We start from the raw sequence: 16,111 nt of genomic DNA, 5'->3' as shown, positions 1-16,111 counted from the left end.
AGGACAAAAAACCAAACACCGCATGTTCTCACTCATAGGTGGGAATTGAACAGTGAGAACACATGGACACAGGAAGGGGAACATCACACTCTGGGGCCTGTTGTGGGGTGGCGGGAGGGGGGAGGGATAGGATTAGGAGATATATCTAATGTTAAATGACGAGTTAATGGGTGCAGCACCCCAGCATGGCACATGTATACATATGTAACTAACCTGCACATTGTGCACATGTACCCTAAAACTTAAAGTATAATAATAATAAAAAAAGAAAAATATACAAAATCCAGTAGCAATCTTGTATGTCATAAATAACCAATTAGAAAATATAATAAAAGAGATCCCAGGCATGACACTAAGAAATATATATATGTAATATTTTAAAATAAACTCAATGAGAGAGATGACCTAAGAAAAACTACAAAACTTAACTGATAAATGTAAAATAACTTAAATAAAGAGACATCTTTTGTTTCTGGATAGAAAAACTAAATGTAAGAATATTAGGCCAGGTGCCATGGCTCATGCCTGTAATCTCAGCACTTTGGGAGGCTGAGGTGGGCAGATTCCTTGAGCTCAGGAGGTCCAGACCAGCCTGGACAACATGGCGAAACCCCATCTCTACTAAAAACACAAAAATTAGCCACGCGTGGTGGTGCACGCCTGTAATCCCAGCTACTTGGGAGGCTGAGTTGGGAGGATCAGGATCACCTGAGCCCGGGGGGTAGCGGCTGTGGTGAGCCGTGATCATGCCATTGCACTCCAGCCTGGGTGACAGAGTGAGACCTTGTCTCAGACAAAAAAAAAAAAAAAAAAAAAACAAAAAACCACCAAACCCAAAAGTTATAGCCCCAGATATGGATGGATGTGGCTCATAACACATGGTGAACTGATGTAGCTGTTAGATGTTTGCAGTGCATGCATGTGCTCACTATGTGCGTAACTGCGTGGCTTGGTTTAACTGGACACAGTTTTCCGCATTTGCCTATTTTCTGATGATGAAATTGCACATTGCACATAAGCAAAGGCAAAATTCACATTCTGCTCTAATTGTTGCCTAATATATCAATTGCCTTGGAATAAAAACAATCGTTATAGCAGAACTGACTATAAAATAACTGTTTTACTTTGAAAGATAAACTGCTTGGAGTACTTTATAAAAGTTATGTCTTGCTTAACAAATATTAAAACATAGTAAAGCATCTATTATTTACAATGTTGTGTTGGGAAAAGAAACTGGAAACCACATGAACGTGCATAAATAGGGGACTGGTTAAATAAATGAAGGACCAACCATACTGCAGAACACTTAGACAGCCATTTAAGAGTGAGGTGGGCCGGTTGCCATGGCTCACGCCTGTAATCTTAACACTTTGGGAGGCTGAGGCAGGTGGATCACTTGAGATCAGGAGTTCAAGACCAGTCTGGCCAATGTGGTGAAACCCATCTCTACTAAAAATACAAAAATTAGCCGGGAGTGGTGGCAGACACCTGTAATCTCAGCTACTCAGGAGGCTGAGGCAGGAGAATCGCTTGAACCCGGGAGGTGGAGGTTGCAGTGAGCCAAGATCTCACGCCACTACACTCTAGCCTGGGCAACAGAGCGAGATCCTGTCTCAAAACAAACAAACAAAAGAGTGAGGTGGATCCATGACTGCTGATCTGGTAAGCAGTCCAAAATATACTTTTAAGAAAAAAAAAGAATAAAGGGCAAAAGAATAGGTATGCAATGTCATATTTGTATTTTTAAAAGGATATATGTCTTTGTATTCCATGTATTTTCTTGTATAGGTACAGAATCTGGAAGAAAGAAAAATAAACTGTTAACAGTAGGGATATCAGCTGGATGCAGTGGCTCATGCCTGTAATCCCAGCACTTTGGGAGGCTGAGGCAGGTGGATCACGAGGTCGGGAGTTCAAGACCAGCCTGGCCAAGATGGCAAAACCCTGTCTCTACTAAAAATACAAAAATTAGCTGGGCATGGTAGTGGGTGCCTGTAACCCCAGCTACTTGGGAGGCTGAGGCAGAGAATTGCTTGAACCCGGGAGGCGGAGGTTGCAGTGAGCCGAGATCACGCCACTGCACTCCAGCCTGGGTGACAGAGCGAGACTCTGTCTCAAAAACAAACAAAACAAAACAAACAAACAAACAAAAAACAGTAGGGATATCACATTGGGTGGGAGGAGATTTTTACTTTTTATTTGATATTCTCTCACTCTGTCACATGAACATGTTTTGCTCTTGTAATTTTTTTTTTTTGAGACAGTGTCTTGCTCTGTTGCCCAGGCTGGAGAACAGTGGTGCAATCATAGCTCACTGCAGCCTCATACTCCTGGGCTCAAAAGATCCTCCTGCCTCAGCCTCCCCAGTAGCTAGGGCTACAGGCACAAACCACCATTCCCAGCTATTTTTTTGTAGAGGTAGGATTTAGCTACGTTGCTCAGGCTGGTCTTGAACTCCTGGCCTCAAGTGATCCTCCTGCCTCAGCCTCCCAAACTGCTGGGATTAGAGGTGTGAGCTGCAGCATCTGGCCTGCTTCTGTAATTTTTAAATTAAAAGCTAATTTTAATGTGCTAAAACTGGAACTGGGACTAAAATAAATAAATAAATAAATAAATTTAATATGCTAGCATAAATTCAGTCATAGATGGAAAAATAGAAAATCTGGAAATATATGCTAGTATATTTAAGAATTTAATACATGATAAAGTACATATCATCAAAGTCAGAGAAGAATGAGTAATGAATTGTGTTAGGCTGACTGATTTGTATTTTGGCAAAAATTCAAGTTACATATGTATATATATTTCACATTTTGTATATCAAAGGAAATTCAAAATATATTGAGTTATGAAGAAAAAATGGGATATCATCTAGGAAAGTGTGATCATTGCTAAACTTTTAATTTCTTTTTCTTTTTTGAGACAGGGTCTTGCTTTGTTGATGGAGTGCAGTAGAGTGATCTCAGTTTACTGCAGCCTTGACCTCCCAGGCTCAAGTGATTCTCTCACTTCAGCCTACCGAGTAGCTGGGACTGCAGGCACGCACCACCATGCCTGGCTAATTTTTGTATTTTTAGTAGGGACAGGGTTTCGCCATGTTGCCCAGGCTGGTCTCAAACTCCTGAGCTCAAGAGATCCACCCACCTTGGCCTCCCAAAGTGCTGGAATTACAGGCATAAGCCACCGTGCCTGGCCTCAACTTTTAATTAAAAGAAAATCAAATATATAGATAATTTGAGTAGTATAAGCAATACCCATATTGTTCACCTAGATTCACCACTTTTCAACATTTGTCACATTTGCTCTGTCTCTCTCCACACACATGCACACACACATTATTTTTGCCGAGCCATTTTCAAGTTTATTACACTTCATCCCTAAATATTTAGCACATAATCTCCTAAGAACAAGGACATTCTTTCCTACATAACCTCAATATTGTTATCATGCACAAGAAATTAATATTGATACAGTATCATTAGCTAATATACAGGCCACATTCAAATTTCTGCTATAGTCCCAATCATCTTCTTTATAGATGTTTTTTTAGAATTCCAATCCAAGTTCCAGCTGGGGACCATGCACTTCATAGTGTCATGACTCTCAGTCTCCTTTAGTTCCTTTAGAACAGTCCCCCTACCTAAAAAAAAAAAAATCTTTCTTTTTCTTTTCTTTTTTTTTTTGAGACAGAGTTTTGCTGTTGTTGCCCAGGCTGGAGTGCAATGGCATGATCTCGGCTCACCTGCAACCTCCGCCTCCCAGGTTCAAGCGATTCTCCTGCCTCAGCCTCCCGAGTAGCTGGGATTACAGGCAAGCGTCACCACACCCGGCTAATTTTTGTATTTTTAGTAGAGATGGGGTTTCTCCATGTTGGTCAGGCTGGTCTCGAACTCCTGACCTCAGGTGATCCACCCGCCTTAGCCTCCCAAAGTGCTGGGATTACAGGCGTGAGCCACTGCGCCCGGCAAAAAATCTTTCAAGACATTTGCAGAACTCTAGCTAGTTGTCTTTTGTCGTATAGAATGTCTTACAATCTGGATTTTTCTGGTTACATCCTCACAACTAGTTTCAGGGTTAAACGTTTTTGGCAAAAATACGTCATGGATGATATGTACTTCTCATTGCATCACATCTGCTGGCATATAATGTCAGTTTGCCCCATTATTTGTGGTGCTAAACTTGATCACTTAGCTAAGGTGTTTTCCACCAGATTTCTCCATTATAAAGTTACTGTTGTAGGAAGAGTATTGGCCCCCGTGACTTTTTCCCTTAGTGCTTGTTAGAGCAGTGAATATGTTTCACTGTATGGAAAATGGGCTTTTGCAGAGGTAATTAAAGTTACCAACTGGCCAGTGCAGTGGCTCACACCTGTAATCTCAGCACTTTGGGAGGCTGAGGAGGGCAGATCACTTAAGGTCAGGAGTTCGAAGCCAGCCTGGCCAACATGGTGAAACCCTGTCTCTACTAAAAGTACAAAAATTAGCTGGGCATGGTGGCGCATGCCTGTAGTCCCAGCTGCTCGGGAGGCTGAGGCAGGCGGATCGCTTGAACCTGGGAGGCAGAGATTGCAGTGAGCCAAGATCGCACCACTGCACCAGCCTGGGCGATAGAGTGAGACTCTGTCTCAAAAACAAAACAAAACAAACAAAAAACACAAAACAAAAAACCCTAATACAGGCCCTTTCCCTTTATAATTAAACTATAATCTGTGGGGTGGTACTTTGAGGTCATGTGAATATTTTGCTTCCCAACACCCAGGATCATCTATTGATTATCCTTGCCTGAATCAGTTATTACTTTGGTGAGTGCAAAATGGTGGTTTTCTTTCTTTTTTTCCCTCAACTGAATTACATTTTATTTATTCATTTTATTTTTGGCTTTATTGAAGTATAGTTGTAAATAAAAATTGTATATTTTTAAAAGTGTACAACATGATGTTTTTATATATGTATAATATAGTGAAATGATTATCATAATGAGGCTAATTAACATATCCCTCACCTCACATAATTACTATTTTTTGATGTGATAAGAACATTTACACTCTACTCTCAGCAAATTTCAAGTATATACAAGAATATACAATACTATTAACTGTATCAAGCATAATACAGTGTTATAACTATAATGACCATGCTGCACGTTAGATCCCCAGAACTTAGTCATCTTGCATAACTGAAACTCTACATCCTTTGACCAACATCTAGGCAAATTTACAGAGACAAAAAATTGATTTGTGGTTGCCTAGGGATACGGTGAGGGGATTGGGAGAAAATGGGGAATGTCTGGGAATGGGTACAGGGTTTCTTTTTGGAATGATGAAATGTTCTAAAACTGATTGTAGTGATGGATACACAACTCTGTGACTGTATACTAAATCCTATTGAATCGTACTCTTTAAAAGACTGGATTTCATGGCATTTGGATTTTATCTCTGTGATACTGTGATTTATAATCAATCTCATAATCCAATCAATCACCTAATCTAAGCAACCAGATCATATACACTAATATATCATTCCAAATATGTATCAAGTTTTTCTTGAGTACTTTCCATGTGCCAGGCAGGAAGACTTGACTTCATAATCTCATCTAAGCATCACAACAACCTTGTGAAATATGTATATTATGTCCAGAAACTGAGGCTCAGAGATGTTAGGTAATCCACAGTGGCTGAGCTGTGAGTTTAACCTAGGTGCAATTCCAAACACAGCACTCCTAACGTCTATGTAATAAGGTTTCAGTTGTGTAGTGTGTGTTTTCTTTCCCTAGTTAGATTAGGACTAGGAGGGCAAGGATTTTATTTTGTGTTTCCTTCATAGTCTCTTCATTGCTGTACTAGCTACTACACATAGTGCTCAATAAATGCTCAATAAATACTTAATGAATGCCAAATGGAGCTGCAGCTAGTTGAAAATACCAATTCTTTCAAAAAGGATTTAGATTTTAGATTCATGGGTAATATATTCATCATGGATCATTAAAAGAAGCAAGGATATTTGAGTCCATCCTTAGTCCCCAAGATGTCTTGGTGGAGCAGGGACCACACTTTCACAACCTTTGGTGCTTTCTTTTTTTTTTTTTTTTTTTTTTTTTTTTTTGAGACGGAGTCTCGCTTTGTCACCCAGGCTGGAGTGCAGTGGCGCAATCTCGGCTCACTGCAAGCTCCGCCTCCCAGGTTCACGCCATTCTCCTGCCTCAGCCTCCCGAGTAGCTGGGACTACAGGCGCCCGCCACCACGCCCGGCTAATTTTTTGTATTTTTAGTAGAGATGGGGTTTCACCGTGTTAGCCAGGATGGTCTCGATCTCTTGACCTCGTGATCCTCCTGCCTCGGCCTCCCAAAGTGCTGGGATTACAGGCGTGAGCCACCGCGCCCGGCCCTTTGGTGCTTTCTTATGAGTAAGAATTGATTGGGTCAGATGGATTATGGATCTGACCCAATGTGATCATTCTTAGATTCTTCGGGTCCTTTTCTGTTTCCTAGTATCTCCTAGCCTGAACGGGCCTACCCTGCTGCTGATGCCTCTCCCTGTTTGTCTTTCCTTGCGGCCACATCCCTCTTCTTGTGCATTTGAATAAGATATGGTGCCTACGGGAGGCAGGCATTGAAGTCCAACAGGCCAGGTTTTATCAAAGGTGGTCAACAATAATTATGGTGTGGTGTCAAACAAGTCATGCCTCTGAGCCTCAGCTTACACATCAATAAAATGGAACTAAACAAGCTTCCTCCTCCAAGATGTTGGTATTGTCAGAATTTCACATTTAATAGTTTAATATTTACAGGCAGCTGGAGACACATTATAGAGAGATTGGGGCCTATAAATCAATCTAGACTGGATTAATTATCTGTATACAGGTGGCTTGAAATCATCTTCCATTCTCCTGCTGCCTGCATTAGAAACACCCACAGCTGAGCGTGAGAGCTGAAGGGTCAGGGTCAGATGTGTAGACAAGAAAGCTAAGGAAGAAAGACTGAGAGTGAGGTGGAGACTCCCCTGCTGTGTTCCGCTTCACTCCTGACACACACACACACACACACACACACACGCACCCAACTCCCCCCCATCACACCCCACCTACCTTCCCCATTCCTGCCCAGAATCACTGGTCCTAACAGGGCACAGAGGTGGAAAATCTCATGGGTTCTTTGGCCAGGAAGCCTCTTATTGTCCTGTTCTGACGACCAGCGAGGCAAATGGGAAAAGACTGCCCTCCCCCTTTTCTCGCTCCCCGGCACGCCAGGCTTGCTAGTGAGGATGGGACGCAGTCTCAGGCCCCACGCAATCCTTTTGCAAAGCCAAGAAGTGTGTGTGTTTTGTGTGTGTGTGTGTGTGTGTGTGTATTGTGTGTAGGGAGGAGGATTGGGGGTGGGATCCCATGACGTTACCGGCTCCGCCTCCTGGTGTATATAAGGGGCGCTTGGCGCGCAACGACCCCAAGCCGCAGCTTTGAAGCCTGAGCGGCCGAACTCGGCAGCTCCAACCCAACTCGGCTTAACTCCGCCTCACCGAGCCCAATCCAAGACTCTGTGCTCCCTAGGTTTGCAACAGCTCTCTGGTAAGCGTTGGGGACCCACACGTGTGTCGGAGGGGGGACGGCGAGGGTCCGGGCGTACCTAGGATTCTTTGGCAACCATGGCATGCAGTTGCATCAACGGGGCCGTGACCTGTTGCTGGCGAGACCCCCGCCCCGGGAGTTAGGGCTCCCGTCTCCACCCCAGCTCCAAACCATTTCTAGATGGGGGCAGGAAAATCTGGGACCTGAGTCGGGGGGCATCGGGTGGAACCCTTCCTCTCTGCTGAGAGGAGAGTGCGAGCAATCTTGGGCTGCCCTGGGGCCCCTCTGGGGGCGCATCTCCAAATCTTTAGATGTCGAAGCCCCGCCTCGCTGTTGATGCTTGCAGGTCAGCCTAGCAGGGCTTGGGAGGAAGTAGGGGAACATTTGCTTACTCCCCTGGGCGACGGCTGCGCTAGTTGAGCAGTGTGGGCTTGGTGAGGAGGGATGGAATTGAGTCGGTGCTCACTTTTAATCTGCAGCGAGGTTGGTCCCCTCTCCCTCTGGGGGGTCTGGGGGCTGTGTCTGTTTGAAGCCCCGGGGGAAGCCCCTGGGTGGAGCTCTGTTTAATTCCCAAATAGCCACAGGCCAAGGAACTGACACATTAGGTTTCAGGATTCCTGGGTTGAGATTAGGATAAACCCTATCAGTTTCTGGCAAGAGAAAGAGACCTAATATTGATTGAGCACTTACTAGGCGCCAGGCACTCTACTTCAGGGGGCTTTCACGTGCCATTTCTGAAATTAGCCCTTCCAAAAACCTTGTAAGGTATTGTAATTCCTACTTGTTTATGAAGAAACTGAGGTTGGAGGTAAAGTGACTTGCCTTTGTCCCTTCCATATCCCCGTCCTCATTTCCCAATAGCTCCTTTGCTTGGTGGAGGGGGTCTTGTATTCGCTTTCAGAGTTTAGGGATAATGAGCCCTATCGAGGGGTTTTTGTCTTGTTTTTCACCAGATCATCTTCTTCAATTCCTGCTAGGATGCCGTGGCAAGCCTTCCGCAGATTTGGTCAAAAGCTGGTACGAAGACGTACACTGGAGTCAGGCATGGCTGAGACCCGCCTTGCCAGATGCCTAAGCACCCTGGATTTAGTGGCCCTGGGTGTGGGCAGCACATTGGGTGCAGGCGTGTATGTCCTAGCTGGCGAGGTGGCCAAAGATAAAGCAGGGCCATCCATTGTGATCTGCTTTTTGGTGGCTGCCCTGTCTTCTGTGTTGGCTGGGCTGTGCTATGCGGAGTTTGGTGCCCGGGTTCCCCGTTCTGGTTCGGCATATCTCTACAGCTATGTCACTGTGGGTGAACTCTGGGCCTTCACCACTGGCTGGAACCTCATCCTCTCCTATGTCATTGGTGAGATATGGTGGGGGAGGCAGGGAACTGCACAGCCAGCAAAGGGGTTTTTGGTCAGGAAATCTGGGTGGAATGGTGAAGCCGAAGTATTCTTTATATTATTCACAGGACCTCAATCTCCCTAAATGTGTGGGTTTGCTGGGGGTCTGGGGGGGGTGTTGAAGGTGTGGAGAAATTGCTCATTCTACCCATCTCCGTCCTGGTTTCCTTAATTAAGTGAATGGTTTTGGTTCTTAAAAAGCAAGAATAGGCCAGGTGCAGTGGCTCACGCCTATAATCCCAACACTTTGGGAAGCCGAGGCAGACAGATCACCTGAGGTCAGGAGTTCAAGACCAGCCTGGCCAACCTGGTGAAACCCTGTCTCTACTAAAAATACAAAAGTTAGCCGGGCAGGGTGGCTTACACCTGTAGTCCCTACTACTCAGGAGGTTGAGGCAGGAGAATCTCTTGAACCTAGGAGGCAGAGGTTGCAGGGAGAGGAGATTGTGCCACTGCACTCCATCCTGGGTGACAGAGTGAGACTTGGTCTCAAAACAAAACAAAAGTAAGAATAGGTGAAAATGGCAGGGACTTGTGTGAGCCTGGGGTCTGGGAAGAAGGGAACTTGACCACATGTTTCTCCCTCTGCTACACCAGGTACAGCCAGTGTGGCCCGGGCCTGGAGCTCTGCTTTTGACAACCTGATTGGGAACCACATCTCTAAGACTCTGCAGGGGTCCATTGCACTGCACGTGCCCCATGTCCTTGCAGAATATCCAGATTTCTTTGCTTTGGGCCTCGTGTTGCTGCTCACTGGTGAGGCAAAGAGCAGGGTATAATGGTGGGGGTTGGGCCAGGAGGGGCTAGTCCTTGGGGCCAGGGATAAGGATGGGGGATGGGCCTGAGAAAGGCTTAAGCGGGGTGATAATGGTGGGGAAGAAGAAAAGCTGGGAAGGAACCTAGAGGCAGGGAAACAAAGCTTGGACTGAAGACTTTCTGGGAGTCCTGAATGCATTTCTCCCACAGGATTGTTGGCTCTCGGGGCTAGTGAGTCGGCCCTGGTTACCAAAGTGTTCACAGGCGTGAACCTTTTGGTTCTTGGGTTCGTCATGATCTCTGGCTTCATTAAGGGGGACCTGCACAACTGGAAGCTCACAGAAGAGGACTACGAATTGGCCATGGCTGAACTCAATGACACCTATAGGTTAGATGGTCACTCTTAGGAGCTGCAGAGCTGGGAAAAGGAAGGGGAAGAAGGGGATCTGCTGAAGGATTCTGGATGGAGATGGGAAAAAATGGGAGGCTGGGCTTTGAAGACCTAGCTAACTGGTTTGGCATTAGAGAAAAGATACAGAGTTGGCTGAACACACCCTTACCTTCTCCAACCCTTCTTCCACTCTAGCTTGGGTCCTCTAGGCTCTGGAGGATTTGTGCCTTTCGGCTTCGAGGGAATTCTCCGTGGAGCAGCGACCTGTTTCTATGCATTTGTTGGTTTCGACTGTATTGCTACCACTGGTAACACAGTCATTCCATTCTGTTTGGGGCTTGGGCACAGTGTGTGCCCAGGCTGTATGCAGACTGGGGGTGGTAGAGGAGTGGGCCTGCTTCCCTAATTTAGAACTTTACACCCTTCCTTCAGGAGAAGAAGCCCAGAATCCCCAGCGTTCCATCCCGATGGGCATTGTGATCTCACTGTCTGTCTGCTTTTTGGCGTATTTTGGTGTCTCTTCTGCACTCACCCTGATGATGCCTTACTACCAGCTTCAGCCTGAGAGCCCTTTGCCTGAGGCATTTCTCTACATTGGATGGGCTCCTGCCCGCTATGTTGTGGCTGTTGGCTCCCTCTGTGCTCTTTCTACCAGGTCAGTATCAAATGTTTGTTTTCTTCTGCTGTCAGAGTCTCAGGTTATAGCATTCAGTACCAGAGAATACCCCTTAAAAGGGCTTTGAGGGGAAAGTGGAGACTCTTTAAACATACAGTCTTGGGAAGAGAGATCCCAGTCAACTCATGCCACCCTGGGCATTCTCCTCTCCAGCCTCCTGGGCTCCATGTTCCCCATGCCTCGGGTGATCTACGCGATGGCAGAGGATGGCCTCCTGTTCCGTGTACTTGCTCGGATCCACACCGGCACACGCACCCCAATCATAGCCACCGTGGTCTCTGGCATTATTGCAGGTAACAGACCCTCTTTCCCCTTCCCTTAGTTGTTTCGCCAACTTCTTTAACTTTGCCACTCCCTTCTCTCATTTCTTGTTTCCTGCCTATTAATTTTAGCATTCATGGCATTCCTCTTCAAACTCACTGATCTTGTGGACCTCATGTCAATTGGGACCCTGCTTGCTTACTCCCTGGTGTCGATTTGTGTTCTCATCCTCAGGTGAGACTCTTCCTCTGCATACTGTGATTTGGATTTTTATTCTTGGATGAGGAATGATGGAGATCTGCTCCTCTTTCCTCCTTCGCCTTCATTATTCCAACTCTCTTTGAGGAATCTGGGTATCTCACCCTGCCAAAAAGAACTCCCCTTAATGGTGATGAGGAAGGTTAAGCTGCCTGGGAGAAGATGATAAAGTGAGTAAAGGTTGTTCTTAATACTGCCATCTTACTTTTGCCTCAGGTGTCAGCCTGATCAGGAGACAAAGACTGGGGAAGAAGTGGAGTTGCAGGAGGAGGCAATAACTACTGAATCAGAGAAGTTGACCCTATGGGGACTATTTTTCCCACTCAACTCCATCCCCACTCCACTCTCTGGCCAAATTGTTTATGTTTGTTCCTCATTGCTTGGTGAGCAGTGGAATTTTTCTGGGGTGGCTCTGAGGTCAGCGTGATTGGGTCGAAGTGTGTGGCATTTGGTGGCTGAGGAAGAACTAGAGAGAGAGCGACTCTCCTTGGAACAGGGTTTCTAATGTCTTAGCATGTTGGTCTTAAGAGTTGGTTTTGATGTCTCTCAACTTGACCTTTGAAGCTGTCCTGCTGACTGCTCTTTGCCTGGTGCTGGCCCAGTGGTCAGTTCCATTGCTTTCTGGAGACCTGGTGTGGACTGCAGTGGTTGTGCTGCTCCTGCTGCTCATTATTGGGATCATTGTGGTCATCTGGAGACAGCCACAGAGCTCCACTCCCCTTCACTTTAAGGTAAATGAACTCTGTCTTTTTTCCTTGCCAGCCCATCTTGGGAGAATAGGCTCCAGATATCTTGAGGTCTAATAAAGTTCATAGATATTCTTTAATTGAACATGAAAGGGAAGATATAGGAGGTACCTAGGCCAAAGACTTCTTCTCTGACCCTCTTTAGTTCCTTTCCAGTTCCATTTACCCAAACTGCATATTCTTGGAGTCTCATGAGGTATGCTAAATGAGCAGCTACTGAAATGCAGAGGACAAGTAAGAGTTGGACTCGCCCTTTTCTGGCCTGCATAGGATAGGGATCTCTTTTTAGGTCACCCTGTGGTATGTACAAAGAAGATTTTACTTTGTTTTCAGGTGCCTGCTTTGCCTCTCCTCCCACTAATGAGCATCTTTGTGAATATTTACCTTATGATGCAGATGACAGCTGGTACCTGGGCCCGATTTGGGGTCTGGATGCTGATTGGTAGGTATCCACTTGGGAAGAGTAGGCTTCTTTGGTGTCCTAGCCCAGCTCCTTTCCCTCTTGGTCTCAAGTAGGAGACCTATGAAGCCTTTACACCCCCACCTCACAGCTACCTTTCCCCACTAGGCTTTGCTATCTACTTCGGCTATGGGATCCAGCACAGCCTGGAAGAGATTAAGAGTAACCAACCCTCACGCAAGTCTAGAGCCAAAACTGTAGACCTTGATCCCGGCACTCTCTATGTCCACTCAGTTTGACATCGTCACACCTAAATGCTGTCTGGTCCCCTGCACAATAATGGAGAGTACTCCTGACCCCAGTGACAGCTAGCCCTCCCCTGTGATGGTGGTGGTGGATACTAATACAGTTCTGTACGATGTGAAGGATGTGTCTTTGCGATTTCTTGTCTATTTTAACCCGTCTGCTTCTAAATGATGTCTAGCTGCTTACCAACTTTAAAAAATGATATTAAAAGAAAGTAGAAAAATAAACTGTGTCCTGTTTTTTGCTTGCTAAAGATGTAGAGCCTGACTTTTAAGAGTGAAGAGCCTCAGAGAAGTGTCCTTTGTGTTTTCTCCAGTTACCACAAAAGCATCTGCTGTGCCTGTGGGTGCTTCTTGTTGAATCAGGGTTTGAGGAGGGTGGTATAAGTAGGTAGCCATCCAGTCCAGTCACACTTAAAGGAATGGTCTTGAGATATGTTTTCCCCTCATTACACTTAAGGTTAGGTTCTGGATAAGTAGACAGCAACACTTGTCTCTGGGATTTGGGGTGGACTCTGATAGCAACACTGACATTGGTTAGGGCCTACACTGAAACTATTGTCTTCTGTTCCACCTCCTCTAGTTGGACCAGTCCCACACTCCTGTGACTGCCTGAGCATCAGAAATTTTGGCTGCAGTGTTTGGCACTGCTGGGAGGAGGGGTGGATAGTCAGGGGATTTGGTAAGGGACCACATATATTAATATATGGATACTGTTTGCTGCAGAAGTAGTAGGAAAATAGAGGTCAGAGCTCTGCTCAGAACAAGAACTATTCATTCATCCATTTATTCAACAAACATAGGTGAAGCTCCTATAAAACGTTAGGTCCTGTGGTGGGTGCTGGGGATACAAATGTGGATAAAACATAATCCCCACCCTCAAAGAACTCACAATCTTGTGGAGGAGACAAGCAGGTAAATATGACTACAAAACAGTGTGATTTGTACCAGGGCAGTGCAGAGTGCTGTGGAAGCACAAAGAAGGACATGCTTGACCTGAGTCTGCAGTAGATGCTTAAGAAGTGGACTGAGGGAAGGGCTTGGCTGTCAGTGTACAGTGTGCAAGAAACCACGGAAGTATGAAAAAACAGATTCAAATTGTGTTTGGGGTGTAGCATACAGTTTAATGTAGCTGGAGGGTAGCATATATGTAGCTGTGGTAAAAGATAAAAGGCTGTATACATGGCCTTGTATACTAAGGAATTTAGATGTTATAAGTGTGTGTGCGGAGAAAAAGAGGTGGGAAGGCCAGGTGCGGTGGCTCACGCCTGTAATCCCAACACTGGGAGGCTGAGGTGGCCGGATCGCTTGAGCTCAGGAGTTCCAGGCCAACCTGGGCAATATAGTGAGACCCTGTTTCTATAAAAAAATAGAAAAAATTAGCTGGACGTGGTGGTGCACATCTATAGTCCCAGCTACTCAGGAGGCTGAGGTGGGAGGGATCCCTTGAGCCTGGGAAGTTGAGTCTGTAGTGAGCTGTGATAGTGCCACTGTACTTCTGCCTGGGTGACAGAGTGAGACTCTGTTTCAAAAAAGAAAAAAAAAAAGGTGGGGAGTCACCGGACAACTCTAAGCAGGGGGATGGTTGGATTTGTGAGTGTGAGTCTGACAGCAGCAAGGAAGATGGCTTGGAAGTGAGCGGGACAAGCTACAGCAGGAAGATAATAGCTACCATTTATTGAGCATTTATTATATTCCATTACTCTGCATACAATCTCATTAAGTCTTTTCAATAACCCTGTGAAATAGATGTTAAGGTAGTTATTTTTTGCAGATGAGGAAACAGGCTTTAGGTGAGAAATATGCTTTAGGTCACATAATGTAGAAAGGTCAGAGCCAGGAATGAAGCCCAGTTTTGTTTGATTCTGCAGCTTATACTCTAACCACTATGCAACATTGCTAGTAGTAACTGACTGCAGTCATTTGGACAAAATATTTCAGAATTTTGATCAGTTGAATGCAGGGGGTAAAAAAGAAGTGAGTGACATCCAGGTAAAGTTTCTAGGTGAATGATCAAACCATTAACTAATATAAGGGAGCATAAGAGGAAAAGAATATTTGGAAAATAATAATTCAGTTCCAGGTATGATGAGTTTATAAACATACATGTGCTTTTAGCTTCATATATAGGTGAAGATACACAGTCCTACAGTTGAAATTTGGAGCTAGGATAGAGGTCTGGGCTAAAGTTATAGATTTAGGAGTCAACAACTCAGAGGACAAATATAATGTGATAGAATCTGTGTGGGGCCAAAGATGACCTTCGGGCAAAATAAACTAAATCAAAAGAAAAAATATATTTTGCAGCACAAATGGTATAATTTCCTTTATACACAAACAGCTCTTACAGATCAATAGGAAAGAAATGAACAACCTGATAGAAAAATTAGCAAAGAATGTAAATAGTTTTCAGAAAAGAATATAAAACACCAACAAATAGAAGAGGGATGCTCAACTTCACTATTAAAGAAGTACGAATGAAAACAAACATGAGGTGTTAGTTCTTACCTTGCAGACTGACAAACAAATTTAGATGACTAGGCAAAAGTGAGGCAATAAAGAAAGTGAGGTAAAAGTGAGGGTAAACAGGCAGTCTCATGCATGATGGTGCTGTACATTCTTGTAACTTATGTGGAGGGCAATTTGATGATAAGAATTAAAAACACGTTCCTTTTCGTCTGACAATTCCACCCCACCACCTGAATTTTAAAATTTACATATGTATAGAAAAAATTTACATACGTACAAGGATGTTTACTTTTCTTTTTCTTTTTTTTTTGAGACCGGGTCTCATTCTGTTACCCAGGCTGGAGTGCAGTGGGGCAATCACAGCTCAATGCAGCCTGGAACTCCTGAGATCCAAGAGATCTTCCCACCTCAGCCTCTCCAGTAGCTGGGAAGGATGTTTACTTTTATAGGAATTTAAAAAATTATAGGAATTTAAAAAATTTACATATGTATAAACATTTTAAAAATTTACATGTGTATAAGGGTATTTACTGTGGCATTGCTAATAATAGCATAAAACTTGGAAGCTAGCTAATGTGCATCAGCAAGAAACTAGTTAAATTAGTTATAATACATTAATTCGGGGAATACTTAAGCAGCCATTAAGAGAATAAGAGAATTGTATGTGCCAATAGGTGATACAAAAGACCTTCGAGATACTCTGTTAAGTAAAAATGAAAACAAAACTCAAGTCACAAGGTGCAGAACATTTGTGAAAGAACAAAAGAGAATGTACTCACACATCATTTTTTTTTTCTGGAAAAATATATATATAAGAAACTGTTAACCTCCGGTTTCTCTTCTGTACTTTTTCCTTTTTTCCTTTTTTTTTTTTTTTTACTGTGTGCAAACATTACTATTTT

The 16,111-nt window shown here is 44.4% G+C and overlaps 1 protein-coding gene across 2 annotated transcripts; it reads left to right on the top strand.

Moving 5' to 3' along the window:
- The first annotated feature begins 7,428 nt into the window (after positions 1-7,428).
- Positions 7,429-12,968, top strand: SLC7A3 (solute carrier family 7 member 3). Of its 2 annotated transcripts, none has more exons than XM_004064342.3 (12): positions 7,429-7,559; positions 8,537-8,907; positions 9,545-9,703; positions 9,914-10,091; positions 10,290-10,402; positions 10,527-10,749; positions 10,924-11,063; positions 11,163-11,265; positions 11,506-11,672; positions 11,854-12,020; positions 12,369-12,477; positions 12,604-12,968. In XM_004064342.3, exons 2-12 carry the CDS (start codon positions 8,538-8,540, stop codon positions 12,732-12,734), a joined length of 1,860 nt encoding a protein of 619 aa, XP_004064390.2. In that variant the 5' UTR covers positions 7,429-7,559; position 8,537; the 3' UTR covers positions 12,735-12,968. The 2 variants fall into 2 exon arrangements, with proteins under 2 accessions (XP_004064390.2, XP_004064389.2); XM_004064341.3 differs by having other exon boundaries at positions 8,513-8,907.
- Positions 12,969-16,111: the final 3,143 nt, after the last annotated feature.

The sequence above is a fragment of the Gorilla gorilla genome, chromosome X (genome assembly GCF_029281585.2).
Source record: "Gorilla gorilla gorilla isolate KB3781 chromosome X, NHGRI_mGorGor1-v2.1_pri, whole genome shotgun sequence".
Classification (NCBI taxonomy): Eukaryota; Metazoa; Chordata; class Mammalia; order Primates; family Hominidae; genus Gorilla; species Gorilla gorilla.
Note: the sequence above shows the minus strand (reverse complement) of the source record. Positions and strands in the feature narration are given on the sequence as shown.